This window comes from Musca autumnalis, unplaced genomic scaffold (genome assembly GCF_047663935.1).
Source record: "Musca autumnalis isolate F117 unplaced genomic scaffold, ASM4766393v1 scaffold_1, whole genome shotgun sequence".
In the NCBI taxonomy this organism is placed as follows: domain Eukaryota; kingdom Metazoa; phylum Arthropoda; class Insecta; order Diptera; family Muscidae; genus Musca; species Musca autumnalis.
The window spans coordinates 302,165,612-302,183,121 of record NW_027411644.1 but is presented as its reverse complement, the minus strand read 5'-3'; the positions used below and the strand labels follow the sequence as shown (position 1 = coordinate 302,183,121).

Here is a 17,510-nt window from a genome sequence, read left to right as displayed (position 1 = left end):
GTGAACACAAACATTTGCCACCAATAATTGTGGACGTTTTGATATTGCCCCCATATAACTGTACCTCCCAATATTTGGTATTTGGATGATTTTTGTCCATATTTACAGACCAAATAAGCTGAAATTTGGCATTTGGAGGTTCTCGGTGGTTATATATCTTATCCACCAATGATTGTGAACATAGGTCAACGTTTTGATACAGCCCCCAAATAATTGTACTGCCCGATTTTTTGGTATTTTGAGGATTAAAGCTACATTTTAAATTAATTTATCAGCAGGTTTATTACCCGGAATCTAGGAAGTCCAATATAATTTGTCGAAAAATAATTGGACTGGACATTAGAGAACTTTTTTAGTTACGCTCCATTTAACAAAAATATACGAGGGCAGTTCGGAAACTTCTTAGCCTAGCACAAAAAGCGCGGTACAAACAGAAAAAAGTTAAGTGTTTTGGAAACTTCCATCTCTGTTATGAACACATGTTAAATTTTGTTTCAATCTGGCAAACTCCTTCATATAGAAACAGGTGTTCAAAAAACACGCATCCGCAATTTTTTTACAATGGAAAAATTAGAAATGCGTGCTGTCATTAAATATTTACATCAAAAAGGTTTATCGGGACAAGAAATTCGTAATGATATGGTGAATGTGTTAGGTGAAAGTGCTCCTTCATATGCAACAGTAAAAAATTGGGTTGCTGAATTTAAACGTGGTCGCACAAGAATTGAAGATGAACCAACATAAATTGTAGCCAAAGTGCATGATATGGTATTAAATGATCGACGAGTAAAAGTGCGTGAAATTGCTAATATCATGGGCATCTCAAATGATTGAGTCCATTTAATTTTGCATGAAGAACTACAGATGAAAAAGCTTTCTGCAAGATGGGTGCCGCATTTGTTAACAGTCGATCAAAAACGCATAAGAATGAACATTTCTCAAGCTTGTTTGGTCGTTTTAAGCGAAATAAAATGGATTCTAAGCGTCGTTTCATAACTGTTGATGAGACATTGATCCACCACATTGATCCACCTGGCTTACAACACAAAAAAATAATTTTTCATCAAGACAACGCACCAGCGCACAAGAGTTTTTTAACAATGGTTAAAATCAACGAATTGAAGTACGAGTTGCTTGACCACCCACCTTATTCTCCTGATTTAGCTCCCAGTGACTTTTACTTGTTCCCAAATCTAAAAAATTCCTTGCTGGCAAGCGTTTTACCTCAAATGAAGATGCTATAACAGTTGTAAACCACTATTTTGAAGACCTTGAGGAAAACTATTTTAATCAAGGGATAGAATTGCTAGAAAAGCGTTGGACTAAGTGTATTGAAGTTTCAGGAGATTATATTGAAAAATAAAAATATTTTTGAAAAACTAACTATTCTCTTTCATTGATAGGCTAAGAAGTTTCTGAACCGCCCTCGTATTACACTAAAAACAGAAGAAAAATAATAATTTTTGAAAATTTATTGCTATTTAACTATGTACGTCCAGGCACCAAACTATTTTTTTCATTTAATTACACCCTCCTTTATTAATTAAAAATAAAATATGTTCAGTTTTATTAAGAACTAGCATGTGTCCGCTACTTCGTTACCGAAAAGTTGCTATTTGAAAAAAGAGGATGCAAACAGACACCCGTTTTATTTATTCCAGAATTAATAAAGTGAAATTTGCAAAATGTATTCAAATTACAAAATTCGATTCCTAATTCGATATCCAACGCCAATGGTACAACTTTCAGCACCCCTTTGGCCGGTTTCTGTAAGGCGATTCTAATTCAAATTCGTTCGAATTAGAGCTTTTTGTTTGTTTGAAAACAAACATGAGTTTTAAAAAATTTTCAAAAAACCAGAAGGTAGATGTTCGAACAAATATGAATTAAAATCGTCTTAGCCTTTTGTATTGGGAGTAACATTTACCAAGTTTTTGTATGTTTCGTTTACCTACGGAACGTGTGACCAAACTTCCGAATTCAAAGTCTATGCCTAGACCCATGTCAATATTTAGTACCTTTTGTACTTACTAAAATATTTAAAAAACCATCTACACACAAAAGTTCCTATAATACCAAAGTTCGGAATACCCCTCCGCCGAATACGAAATTAAGTAGCAGTTAGTATTCTACATATACTTATAGCAGGTACTTTCAAAAACACATCCACATTTTATTTAATAAGTTTAGTATACTTATGGTACAAAATCTCAGAATTTTAAATCTATTTGGTACCTTACGTAATCTAGAATGTATTACCAAAACCTACTCCATATCATAAACCTACACACAAACAATCACCCTAATACCAAAATTCTGAAAATTTCCTATATACCTAAACCCAATACCCAAATTTAGTACCGTTTAGTACTTTTCGTAGAACCATCACTATATGTCAACCCTACGCAAGCGATCTTCATTCCAAATATCAAAATTACAACTCTGTCCCTACAACATATACGAAAATTAGTATCAGATGGTACTTTTCGTGCATTTTCTGTACGTATTTCCAAAACCACCTCCAAATGTAGTTTCTTGCCACCATTACCAAATTTAGTACCCTTCAGTACTTTCCGTACACATAAGTACGAATTTCCAAAATTAACTCCATATTTCAACCCCAAACTCTAACATTCAACTTAAATCAAAATTTCAGGATTTAGTTCTATTAAAATTTTACAAAATTTATTACCATTTAGTACACAAAAGTAAGAATATCCAAAACTACCTCCATGTCTCATTCTCTCACTCCAACAGTAATCTAAAATCCTAATATCAGGATTTTAGCCCCATCCATTCATTCAAATTGTACTAAATTTGGTACCATTTAGTACGAATTTCCAAAACTACCTCAATTCCAAATTCCAACTATCAAAATTCCAAATCCATCCCTTTACCGAAATTTCCAAAACTACCTAAAACCTACGAAGCAACATTAATCTTAATTCCAAATCACAAGATTCCAGCTTCACCCGTTCGCTCAAACCCAAATTTGACAAAAATTACTACCATTTCGTATCCATAAGTACGAATTTGCAAAAATACCTCAAACCTACAATCCAACAGTACTCTTAATTCCAATTTTCAGAATTCCAGTTCTATCCGATCACCTTAATCCAAATTGCATCAAATTTGGTAAAATGTACTTTTCGTACCCATATGTACGAATTTTCAAAACTACCTCCATATATCATCCTATACTCTAACAATAATCTTAATTCCAAATCTCAGAATTCCAGCTCTATCCACTCACCCAAATTCCAAAATTAGTACTGTTTAGTACTTTTCGAACCCATATGTACGAATTTTCAAAACTACTTCCATATCTCGACCTACACTCCAACAGTAATTTTAATTCCAAATCTCCGGATTCAACTCTATCCATTCACCCAAATCTATATTGTACCAAATTAAGTACCATTTGGCACTTTTCGTACTAATAAGTACGAATTTCCAAAACCACCCCAAACGCGACACTCCAACTGTAATCTCAATTTCAAATTTCAGAATCCTGCTCTAGCCGTTCCTCCAAATGCAAATTTTTGATACAATTTAGTACCATTTAGTACTTTTCTTACACATATGTATGAATTTCCAAAACTACCTTTATATTTCAATGCTACACCCCAACAGCAAGCTTAATTCAGGATTCCAGCTCTATTCGTTCATCCAAATACAAGTCGTACCAAATGTAGTACCATTTAGTACTTTTCGTATACATGTGTATACATTTCCAAAATTACCACCTTAAATCAAACCTACATCTCAACCTTAATTCTCATTCCAAACTTCAAGCTCTTAACTCCATCCGTCCACATAATTGAAATTGGAACCAAATTTAGTACAGTTTAGTACTTTTCGCACACTTTTAGTTCGAATTTCTAAAAACCCGCTGGTACATCTATCATTCACTCCATCAGTGACACTCATTCCAAAGTTCTGCTCTTCCAGTTCGCCAAATACAAACGGTACCATATTTAGTAGCTTTTAGTAATTTTCGTATTGTTCCCGTACGAATTTCCAAAAAAAAAAAAACAGCCTTATCTGTCACCTTCGGAACAAGACTGACCCTCACCCAAAATTTCAAGATTCTAGCTTTAGCCGTTTTGTCTGGGCGTTGATGAATCATAAAGTCAATCAGTGAGTCAATCACTTTACTCTTTTATTAATGTAGATTTATTTAACAATTAAGCATATATGACGCTAGATATTTTGCAACAATTTTCTTAAAATCTGATGCAGCAAAGTTTCGTACTTTAAATAGCTGAGAGAATATTTACAACAAAAACAAAGTAAACACAAAATATTAGTCACCAGAGTGTCTGTAATGGATACACTTTGAAACATTTCTCAGTTTTATAGTTTGAATTTTTGACTTTCGCGCCACTAGATCAGTGGTTTCGACCAGTGTCGTCTAAATATTGCAAATAAAGCACGAACAGACACAACACGGGAGTTGGACATCGGTAAGCTGCAAACACAACAAACAGCCACAGCATATTCCACTCAACTGACCCAATTGCTTAAAGAAAGTACTCCTCGTCCCGACAACATATCAGCACAATTGCAAAATATTGTCCACTCCATGCAAAGAGCCGCAAAATCCATACCAGAAACCTCATCCAAGGAAACCATGGTATGACCAGAAGTGTCGTGCTGCTACCGACGAAAAAAATGCGGCATATAGGGCCACTTTACAATTAGTAGCAACGAGAGAGCATACGAGAGAGGTATAGGGAGAAAAAGAGAAAGGAGCAACGTATTTTTCGCAGGAAAAAGAGAGCAATGGAAAAGCAGGAGTGTGAAAAAATCGAGATGCACAGGAGTCAGAATGAATTCCGAAATTTCTACCAAAGAATGAAGCATTAAACTGGCGTTGGTACAAGCCCATCCTCCTGTAGAGACCAGCAAGGTAATTTGGTAACTGATACAGATAGTGTGCTCGGCATATGGAAAGAACATGTTTCCAAACTGCTGGTATCCAATACCAACGAAGATACCAAAGATCCAATCCCAGAAGATGACATTGAATGTATACCGCCCGGCCAAGATGAGGTAAATTTAACAATAAACCGGCTAAAGACTAATAATGCAGCAGTAGCCGATGGCATACCAGTCGAGCTGTTCTAATCCGGAGGCGACACGCTGATAAGGTGTATGCATCAGCTAGTAAGCACCATCTGGCAGGAAGAACGCGTACCCGACGATTGGAAAGTGAGCATCCTATGTCCAGTCCACAAGAAGGGGGGTAAGACTGTGTGCTCCAATTCTAGGGGGTCATAAGTCTGCTTCCTGTTGCATAAAAGATAGTATCTGGCATATTGTGTGAGCGACTAAAGCCTATGGTCAATAAAAAAAATGGACCCTATCAGTGTGGCTTTAGACCGGGCAAATCCACCATTGACCAGATATTTACCTTGAGACAAATCCTGCAAAAGACCCAAGAGATGCAGAGCGACACCTTCCATCTTTTTGTCGATTATAAAGAAGCCTTCGACAGACCTATACGTTCCATGTGTTCCAAGCCATGTCTGATTTTGGTATTCCCACAAAGCTCATTCGGCTTTATAAGATGACATTAACTGATTCTCGGTCCTCTCCGAAGAGTTTATTACCAAAAGAGGTTTCAGACAAGGAGACGGCCTGTCGTGTCATAAGATGTGGAACAATATACACAAACAGCAGTATGTTACTTGCTTATGCCGGCGACATTGATATCATGGGTCGGTCGGTAAAGGAAGTAGCTGACAAACAAAATACTTTAAGGGAGTGAAGCCTAAAAAATCCGACATTGATTTTTAAAAACCACCCTACTGAAACTTTTTAAATTAAATACCATACTACAGCACATCGCTAAAACCACCATGGCACATTGAATTTAAACACAATTTCGTTTAGCGATAAATGAAATAAAAGCTATTACTGAAAAAAAAAACATTATTTTTCTCCTTCCATACTCCAACCACGTAGGTAATTAAATTTAAATCAATATTAAATATTCAATTCGCATACTTTTCCCCCCACTTTATAACACCAGCCAACCAAACAACAACATTGTCAATATGTTAATCGCCTCAATCGCATTCTGATAAGCCAATTCCTTGCGGATCCGTTCGTTATGAATATTCATTGAATATAAATGTGGTAATAATCGAGAAACAAAGAAAAACAAAACACTTAAAAAAGAAGAATGGAGAAAATGAATATTCTTTGGGGAGACAACGTCAAAAGAACGACGATTAAATGTGCAATGTGGCAGGAGTAATGCGTCACAACGAAAAGACTGCCAGAGATATTCCTTTTGAAAGGAAGTGTTTTTCTTTTTCGATTTTTTTATTTATGTGAAATTATCTGATAATAAAATGTATCCAATTAAAATTATGACGATGACGACGACCACGAACGGAGAACGCCGCGACACGACAACAACATAAAAATGAAAGGAATAATTCGTTATCCACATGAAATGGCAAAGGATATATCAAATATGCAATAAAAACAGAAAAAAAACTTAATATTATTTATTATCAGGCGATAGTTATACATAAAAGAGATAATGAAGATGTACGATACAACAAGACAAACTATACATAAGGTGGCAGTGCGACCCGTCTCTTCCAAACGTTACAGGAATCGGCTAAAATATTGTCCATGAATGGTTATGACTTTTCAATCAGCCACTGTAGATTTGTAGTTTTAACAATTTTCCCCATTACCATATGTCTGCCGCTGATATCTGCATATTCTCAATTTCCCAACTGAATTGAAATGTTTTAACAACACCTGGAAATGCGTCATAACATCATGTGTATGTCTCAAGTTTAAAAAACAAGTTCAGATTAAAAACAAGAATTCAAAGAAGAAACAAGAGAAAAAGATAAATTCTTCTTTCTAGCGACTTAATATGGTTTTACTTTTAACCCATAAGGGATTAGCCTTCAATCATCTGTTTTTACTTTTCTGTGTGTGTTTTCACATTCACTTTGGGAACACATTTTTCTTGTGTCCTGTTTCTCTAAGAAGCTTAAAGTTTGTATTATAACACATCAGTGAATGTGGTAGTAGAAGCTATGCTCATGAGTATATTTGCATGAGGCAACGACAAATTTAAATTTAATTTTAATGATTTAAATTTAAGTGAAAAATTCAGAGAAAATAATTTAAATGTCCTTAAAATAATATTTATTAAAAATCTACGTCTTAAAGGTCCTTGAACAAATAGTTATAAAAAATCTACGTTTTTAAAGTGCTTGAAAAAATATTTATTAAAAAAATCCACGTTTTTAAGGTCCTTGAAAAAAATTATTTATTAAAAAATCCACGTTTTTAAGGTCCTTGAAAAAAACGTCCTAAAGGACCTTGAAAAATATATAATAATAATTATTCCACAAACATCACAAGGGATACTTCTCTCATATCAATGAGTGCACCCCGATTCATATTAGCTCAATTATATGGGACCTACTGTTTATTGCCGAGTCCGAAGGGCGTGTCCTCAGACACCACTTGTATAGAAGTTTGACATGGCTGAAATACTCAGGAAATGTCGCCAACATAACTGAGGGGTATTTTGCCACCGATTTGATGTTGCCTGGCCTGGAAATCGAACTCACGACCTTTAGCGTGCAAGGCGCGTGTGCATACCATTGTACCACGGTGGCACCCTTACTTACTTAGCTGGCCCATTGCAGAACATTTGTTCCATAGACCGAACTAAGAAAAGATCTCCAATTCTCTCTGTTTCGTGCTTCGTTTTTTGTAATACCGCGCCTTGTCATCTCTTCATGCACTTGTTTGCGCCATCTATTCTTTGGCCTGTCAATTCTGCGTGCTCCGCCATGTGGCTCGAATTTATATGCCTTATTAGCGGGTTCATCATCGCTCATTCTTATTATATGGATTAGCCAACGCAATCGCTGCATCTCGATACGTTTAAATATATTGATGTCGTTGTATAGCAGATACAGCTCGTGGTTCATACGACGTCGATATTCACCATCAACGCAGATAGGTCCGTAGATCTTTCGAAGAATTTTTCTCTCAAACCCGCCAAGCACTGCCTTATCTCCTTGCGCACGTACCCAGTTTTAGTTTCAGTATCAGTGTTTTGTAAAGCGCTATTTTTGTTTGACGAATTGTGGCTTTGTTTTTGAAGTGCTTCCTTAAGCCACAGTAGCATCTGTTGGCCAATACAATTCTTCTTTTTATTTCACAACTGATGTCGTTTGTTGTGTTTACGGAGGTGCCGAGGTAGACGAAGTCTACTACCTCAATATTATAGGAACCAACTTCCACAGTCGGTCCTAGCTCAGTGGACGCATTGCGCGTCGACACCATCAACTTGGTCTTCTCGCCGTTTACCGCCAGACCCACTTTAGCAGATTCTCCTTCGAACTTCATAAAGGTATCGGTTACTTCTTTTACTGATCGTCCCATGATGTCTATATCATCAGCATAAGCAAGTTACATGTGGCTATTGGTGTAGATTGTGTCACTTCTTTTGACGTTTGCCTCTCGTATAACCTTTTCCAGCAGGATGTTGAAGAGATCACACGAAATGCTGTCTACTTGTCTGAAACCTCTTTTGGTACTAAACTCTTCGGAGAGGTTCTTTCCTATCTTACGTGAAGATCTTGTGTCAGTTAGAGTCATTTTACTAAGCCGAATGAGCTTTGCGGGGATACCAAATTCAGACATTGCTTGGAATACCTTTGAACGTAGCGGGCTGTCGAAGGCTGCTTTATAATCGACAAAAAGGTGGTAGGTGTCGATCTGCATCTCTTGCGTCTTCTCCAGGATTTGCCGCAGGGTAAATATCTGGTCAATGGTGGACTTGCCAGGTCTAAAGCTGCAATGGTATGGTCCACTTATTTCGTTGACCATGGGCTTTAGTCGATCGCATAATATCCCTGACACTATCTTGTAGGCGATAGGGAGAAGACTTATGCCCCTATAGTTGGAGCATAAAGTCTTATCTCCTTTCTTATGGACGGGACACAGGATGCTCAGGTTCCAATCGTCGGGTACGCGTTCTTCCTGCCAGATGGAGCTAACTAACTGATGCATACACCTTATCAGCGTGTCGCCTGCGGTGTTAAACAGCTCGGCTGGAAGGCCATCAGCTCCTGCTGCCTTATTATTCTTCAGCCGGTTTATTGCTGTCTTTACCTCATCTTGGCCGGGTGGTATACATTCAATACCATCTTCTGGGATTGGATCTGTGGTATCTTCGTCGACTTCGCTACTATTGGATACCAACAGTTTGGAAAAATGCTCTTTCCATATCCTTAGCACACAATCTGTATCAGTTACCAGATTACCTTGCAGGTCTCTACAGGATCTGTGGTATCTTCGTCGACTTCGCTACTATTGGATACCAACAGTTTGGAAAAATGCTCTTTCCATATCCTTAGCACACAATCTGTATCAGTTACCAGATTACCTTGCTGGTCTCTACAGGAGGATGTGCCAGTTTCAAAGCCATCAGTTTGGTGTTTCACTCTTTGGTAGAATTTTCGGACTTCATTCTGGCTCCTGTACATCTCGATTGTTCACACTCCCGCTTTTCCACACACTCCCGATTCTCCTCTCTTCTTTTCTCCCGATACCTCTCTCGTGCGCTACTGATTGTATAGTAGCCCCATATGCCGCATTTTTCTCTTTGGTGGCAGCACGACAGTCCTGGTCACACCATGGATTTCTTGGTGGAGGTCTCTGGTATCCAAGTACTGATTTTGCGGCTGTTTGCATGGAGTGGGCAATGTTTTGTCATTGTCCTGATATGTTATCGGGACGGGAAGTGCTTTGATTAAGCAGTTGGGCCAGTTGAGTGGAATATGCTGTGGCTATCTGTTGTCCAACCTCCGTGTTGTGTCTGTTCGCACTTTATTTGCTACGTTTAATCTGGTACGTACCTTTGCTGCAACAAGGTAGTGGTCCAAGTCTATGTTTGCACCTCGGAACGATCGTACATCCAACACGCTTGATGCATGTCTTCAATCTATCTCAACGTGATCAATTTTATTTCTTGTTCTTTGATCTGGCGACAGCCAGGTGCCCTTATAAATATCGAGATGCTTAAATCTGGCACTGCTAACTACCATGTTTCTTGCAGCTGCAAAATCTATCAGCCTCATACCATTTTTAGATGTTTCACTGTGGAGACTGAATTTCCCGACTGTTGGGCCAAAGATATTCTCCTTTCCAATTTTGGCATTAAAATAGTATAATTTTAATGTCATGGGCAGGGCAACGGTCATAAGTTTCTTCTAAGCCCTCGTAAAATATATCTTTGGTCTGTTCGTCCTTGTCTTCAGTGGGAGCATGAGCGCAAATAAAGCTGATGTTGAAGAATTTTGTTTTTAATCGAATTGCAGCGAGTCTTTCATTCACTGGGGTGAAGCTGGAGACCAGATGTTTTAACCTCCGACCAACTACAAATCCGCAACCAAACTCATGTTTGTGTCATGGCAGCTATAATACAGTGCGTCACCTTTAGGTGTTGTTGTGACGCCTTTCCCGTTCCATCGTATTTCCTGTATGGCAATAATATCGGACTTGTACTTTTTAAGTACATCTGCCTTCTCTATAAAGAGTGCGAACATTTCAAGTGCAGACTCGCAGATCATGGTCCTTAAATCGTTTGCGGGGGTCGTCAACTTTTGAGGGATTTGTCTTTCTTTTCTTTTGTTTTTTTTCATAGTAGGCTGTTTTTTCTAGGGGAGGGTTACTAATCCGACGCCCAAACCCAAGTTTTTAACGTTCTTGTGAGTGAACGTGCGGCACATGTTAGCTCACTACCTTTAAGGGGTATTAAAGGCAGTTCCCCAGGTGACACCACGGGGAGGTCAGTGTCCACTTGAGATGAAAAAGGGACGGATATAAGTCCTGGGCTTTGCCATGCTAACGCCGGTCAGGACCGTTCCTTGGTATCTTCCATCCCCTTCGTCACCCTATAAAAAATAATCAAAATATTTATTAAAAAATCCACGTCTTAAAGGACCTTGAAAATATCTTAAATGACTTTGAAAAATATGTATTAAAAATCTTAAGGGTCTTGAAAAAATATTTATTACAAAATTCACGTCTTAAAGGACCTTGAAAAATATTTTTTATAATTCGACATCATAAAGAACCTTGCAAAAATATTAATTAAAAAATCCACGTCTTAAAAGACCTTGGAAAAATATTTATTGAAAAATCCGCGTCTTAAAAGACCTTGGAAAAATATTAATTAAAAAATCCAAGTCTTATTGGTTCTTTGGAAAAATATTTATTAAAAAATGCACGTCTTATTGCTCTTTTGGAAAAATATTTATAAAAAATCCACGCCTTTTTTGGTTTGTTAAAAAATCCATGACTTATTTGTCCTTTGGAAAAAATATTTATTAAAAATCCACGTCTTGTTGGTCCTTTTGACAGAACATTTATTAAAACAATCCACGCCTTATTGGTCCTTTGGAAAAAATATTTATTAAAAAATCCTCATCATGTTGGTAATTTGGAAAAAATATTTATTAAAAACTCCACGTCTTTATATTTATTAAAAAATCCACGTCTTATGGGTCCTTTGGAAAAAATATTTATCAAAAAAATCCACGTCTTATTGCTGCATTTCCATTTCGTTTTCTCAGCATTTACCAATCCTTCCAACAAACAACTCTAAGCAACTCCCTTACAAAAAAAGATTTAAGCCATCACTTCTTTAGAAAACTTCGTACACCTTATAATCTTAGAAAAATATTTTTAAAGTATTTTACTTAAGTTTTGAAAACTCAATTTCCATTTGATTTCTGTACGTGTGTGTTTCTTTCAAGGAGACATTTTTCAATTTCCGACATTAATTTGTCGATAACTTGTAATGGGGGGTGAGGAAATGGCAATCGAATCATCCTGCAACTTTTCATGGTGAATATTAAAAATAAGTTTCTTTTCAAATTGGATTATGTTTCCGGCTGTTTCCTTCGTTCAATGTCACACCATTAGAAGGAAGGAAATGTCTTAGTTTGGTTTTCGGATAAGGTAATGCGGGGGGCAATGAAAATGCATTCATGGGAAATCAAAAGTTATGATGAAGTTAAGGTGTGAAAGAAAATTGCATTATTATTGCAATACGAAGATTGGGAAAGTGTATTTGTAAAAATATAGAGAAAACATTGAAAAAATAGAAATTCCATTTGATTATATGTTTAAATAAAAATTAAATAAATATAATAATTTCATGCATTTTTCTCAATTCTTTTCAGGATTTAACCATAAGCATGAAGGCAACAGGCATCTTCTCCATAACACCTACACATTGGAATTACTTTGGCTACAGAAATCACAATAGCCAACATTAAAGTTAAGCAGTAGTAACCTAAACAAATACAGCCACGACCGAAAACAAGTCGAGCGAGAAAGCGAACGAATACGTGAGAGAACCAGCAAAATTTTGCCTACACATAAATGACAAATGATAATGAATAATGCAATCGGTCACATTGGAAATGTTACAACAACACACTACAACAGTATCGCCAGTGCAGTCAACAATTCGGTGCCCTACTGGGAATATGCCGCCCTGTTACAACCATTGGCCGCGTCCATACCGAGAGCGTTCAGTAGCATGGAACAACAGCACAATGCCGGCCAAGAGTCGGACTCATCATCATCTACGCATCAGCAGCAACAACAAACACAACAACTGTCCGCCCAACATTACTCCTCATCCGCAGCAGCAATTCCCAACTCACCCGCCTTTACACGAAACGACAGTCACAACAACACCCCCATCGCCAACAATATCCCAGTTACATCATCGCCTCCATTCTACTCAAGCTACAACATTTCCGATGACCTGTTCTACTATTTCAATGGCTTCGTTGAACGTGAAGATGCCGCCATCCCAACATCCATATCAAGCACCCCATCCACAATCACCGTCAGTCCTGCGGAAATGTTCAGCACCACACCTGCGGATCCCTTCAACAGCACCAGCATACCTCAAGAACCGGATTTGTCGCAGTTTCTTATATCTCTGTCCAATGATCGTGTCAGCCTGCTATCGTTTTTGTTCCTCTTCTCGTTTGCCACCGTCTTTGGCAATTCGTTGGTCATTTTGGCCGTCATAAGAGAGCGTTATCTGCACACGGCCACCAATTATTTTATCACCAGCTTGGCGGTGGCCGATTGTTTGGTGGGCTTGGTTGTGATGCCATTTTCGGCGCTGTACGAGGTATTGGAGAACACATGGTTTTTCGGTACCGATTGGTGTGATATCTGGAGATCACTCGATGTGCTCTTCAGCACGGCTTCCATACTCAATCTATGTGTCATATCACTGGACCGTTACTGGGCCATAACAGATCCATTTTCATATCCCATGCGCATGACTGTAAAACGGGCGGCATCGTTAATTTGTGCCGTGTGGGTGTGTTCCAGTGCCATCAGCTTTCCGGCTATATTGTGGTGGCGGGCAGCCCGTGATGGTGAGATGCCAGCCTATAAGTGTACCTTTACGGAACACTTAGGGTATTTGGTGTTCTCTTCGACAATTTCATTTTACCTGCCGCTCCTCGTGATGGTATTCACCTATTGCCGCATTTATCGAGCGGCAGTGATACAGACGCGTTCACTGAAGATCGGCACGAAACAGGTGCTAATGGCCTCCGGTGAATTGCAGCTGACGTTGCGTATACATCGCGGCGGTACCACACGAGAACCATCCACCAGCTCTCACCATCAGGCGCTGCACGGTTCACTGGGCGGTGTGCCCAGTGGTGGCTCTCAACATCATCCGCATGTCCATCATCATCATCGTACGTCGCATCATAATCACAGTAATGCGGGCACCACCACATCTACGCCGGAAGAGCCAGATGATGAACCACTATCGGCGCTGCACAATAATGGTTTGGCACGACACCGTCATATGGGCGGTAAGAATTTCTCATGGTCTCGGAAATTGGCCAAATTTGCCAAGGAGAAGAAAGCCGCCAAGACGTTGGGTATTGTGATGGGCGTGTTCATTGTTTGTTGGCTGCCATTTTTTGTAGTAAATTTATTATCGGGCTTTTGTATGGAGTGCATAGAACACGAGGAGACCGTTTCGGCAGTTGTAACGTGGTTGGGCTGGTTCAATTCTGGCATGAATCCTGTTATCTATGCCTGCTGGAGCAGAGATTTTAGAAGGTAAGTTTTTTATTTTTTTATTAAAAATTTACAAAAATATTGGAAACAAATTAAAAAAGGAAGCCCTTAGGAGATTTAGAGAGCAATTAAAATTAGATCATCATAATGCTCAATAGTTTTGGGACACATTCCTTATGTCATGTGGTGGACATTATACCCAATGGGAGTAATGTTCTGTTTGGTTATTTAAATAATTTTGAATTGTTTAAGATTTTCACCATAGACGGTTGTTGGAACCGTCAAGGGTACGAAATATTTTTTTCTAAAATTTACATTTTGAGTCCGAATATTCTGATAGTTATTTCCAAGTTTATTGAAGGATATAAATCCCGTACAAAAAGTCATAGTTGTTCTTATCCAAGGCTCGTAAACCATCGTCTCCATCAGTTTTACTATTCTTCAGTTTGTTTATTTATTCGTGTGTAGCTTCAGTTATCTGCTTCTGCCTCTTCTGTGTCCAAATCAAACAACTCTACAACCTGGACTGGTCACGTCCATTAAGAATGGAAAGACATTTGAATGTATCTTTTTAACTGGTCAGTAAACCGAGCAGTTAAAAATATACAACGTATCAAACGGTCAAAGTCAACATGACGGATAGGTGTGGCACATTGTGTGGACAGCATGGTGTGCCAGTATAGAGACAGGACATGTGCTAAGTATTGTTCTGACAATTAATTGTGCTAAAACTATTCCTGTTTGCCTTGGCAGCTATACTATATCATTTAACTGCCTGTGAGGTTCATGTAACATCCTTTGCACCTGTTTTTATCGGCAAGATCTCTTTTGAATTTGCTAGGTGGGAAAAGCTTGTCCACATGATTATGGCGGAGGTCCTCATAGCGATAACATGTAAGCGGTTTATCACATCGAAACCCTTTTCTTGAGCCGATGCACTGGAGGCACTATATTGCAGTCCTCAGTTTGACATTCTGGTGGGTTAGAATATACCGATCTGGTGGGTTTAAATATTCTTCCATGCATAGTACTAACATTTGCATACCGCACTGCAGCCGTATAGCTTACCACAGACCCACATATTGCTATATTAGAGGTGAACAGGATTTCTTTGTCAGCATCACCTTGAACAGATAACACCTGAGCAGGCACAACATAGGAAACATTCCGTTGTGTTGATGCATCGGCAAAAATCATGAAGGTTGTTCACTGATTCAATTATTAGGTACCCTGTTGCAGTCCACATTCAGGGTGGCATTCTGGCAGGTTTGCTTTATAAGAGGTGAACTAGGTTTCTTTGGCATTGATGCCGGACAACAACTTGAGGACATTGTTATAACTTTCTTCGGAGCATGACTTAACATATTGTCGAACTTTACATCCAACATCTTGGGAAAATTGGTGGTAGTATGTCGGACACCATCAACCAATATGTTCAGAGCAGCATCATTTCTGCCGTCTACGTGGTGAACCTTGTATTAGTGGATTTAACTGCGGATATTTTCATATTCCTTGGATGGAAGAACTGCACTAAGTCAGCTATGTAGACATGTAACCTGTGACATATGTTATCGAAGATAGGACACTACGCCAAGATTGTGTAATCATCCGCATACAGAATATTCCGACTCCAAACTATACGCTACTGGAAACAGAAGGGAAATCGGTCTATACGATTCGCCACTGCTGGGATCCTTGCCTCCTCTTCGCTCTATCACTCTCGGTGTGCTCTATAAATTGCCTGTTAAAATATCACGCGCACCTCTTTAGATCTGTCACTGTCACACTGATGAAAATAACAGCCTTTCTATTATTCCCCTTTCACAGATTCGAGAATGATTAAACCGTTGTCCGTTAACCCTGTACCAATGCTGCATTCAGGTGATCTAGCTTCTTCCTAGCCTATTGACTTCAAGTATAAGTTCTCTTAGGGTATTCAAGCCGTCCGGTTGCTAGTCTCGTCGCATCTCCTGGAAAATTTGGTCTAATTTCGGGTATTGGGCCACCCAAGAGAGCGGCTGCAGCTGTGATGATGTTCGAAAGCGGTAATTGCTAAATTCTCTGAACACTAGCCAATCAGATATTATAAAGGCCTATTAATGGAGATGATAACAGGAAGGTATCCTAGGTCATGTGAAATGACGTTTTGCCAGGACTTGTTATTTAGCAGACCGTGTGCCACAAAGGTGATGCAAGGCGAACTGAGGCAATCTCGTCTTACCCTTGATGGAGCGTCTTCCTTCACAGTGTAAAATGTGAGGCTAGCAGAGGTTATGAAGTCGTTGATCTGTTAATGGATACGATGATAGGAAGATGGTCTGAACCAAGCGAAATTATGGGTTGCAAGATATATACTTATCAGACCGTGTGTCACAATGCTGATGTTTGGCAAACAGTGGCTACCTGCTCTTATTCTCATAGAGGCGTCTTCGTTCACCGTGAAAAATGTGGCGCTATCAATTTTCTCGTCTAGCGCAATACGCCTGTAGCACATGTCACCACAACGACTGCCATAATAGTGCTGTCAGGTGATGACAACCTCGCAGGAGCGCATTCTTTCACTTTGTGGGACATAAAAATGTCCTTGAAAAATAAAATACTAAAAATCCTTTGAAAACGTCCTGCAATTTTTTTCATAAAAATAGATATTAATATCCTTTATGTAGTGCAAAACTTCCCGAAATTTCAATATCCTACCTTTGTAAGTTATTTTTTAATAACTATTTAAATGAAATCCATATTCTGACACCGCAGAATGATAGAAGGCCAAAAATAAGAAGACACGCGTCCCGACGTTTTCCCCCATCATTTCCACTTTCGCGGTTATGGCCCCAAAAAAGTTTGAGGCTTTGTTGTCAAAGGGATCATTTTTCCAGGCTCATGTTTTTAAACCGCTAAGAATTTTAATATGCTCTCTGAGGCGAAGAACCACATCTTCAAGGTCAAAATGGTCAAGGTCAAATTTCCTTTATAATTTTTTAGGGGTTTGGTTTACAGATAAGGACCGTTCATAGACAGTTCGTCTATTCTAGAAAGTTGTTGACTGATATCCTTCTTACGTTATTGTTGATGACTGTTTTCTTGAATTTTGAGCGGTTTAGTATCTATGGACCAGAAAGAGAGAAAAAATGATACAAATCGAATTTCTTTGGTATTTTGACCTGTAAGAACCGTATGTTCTAAAAAAGGTTATTGAGTTTTAGAGAACATTTTTAGTCGGTTGTTTGCTTCAATTTTGACATCTGTAGACCAAACCCTTTATGTGTTCAGAATTAGTTTTTTAAGACAAGAGCTACAACTTTGCCTCCGAGAGCAAATAAAAATTCTTAGCGGTTTAGAAAATATGAGCCCGATAAAATGATCCCTTTCGACGACAAGGC

General features: G+C 38.6%; 1 protein-coding gene across 2 annotated transcripts in view; it reads left to right on the top strand.

Annotated features, from left to right (window-relative positions):
- Positions 1-17,510, top strand: part of Dop1R2 (dopamine receptor 2) — a 284,897-nt gene that overhangs the window by 205,060 nt on the left and 62,327 nt on the right. For both annotated transcript variants that reach the window (XR_012409186.1, XM_073961993.1), the window contains exon 3: positions 12,246-14,172. Coding sequence is in view for 1 of the 2 variants with exons in the window: in XM_073961993.1 (XP_073818094.1) it covers positions 12,455-14,172 (1,718 nt within the window). In the remaining variant the exon portion in view is untranslated. The remainder of the gene's footprint in view (positions 1-12,245; positions 14,173-17,510) is intronic.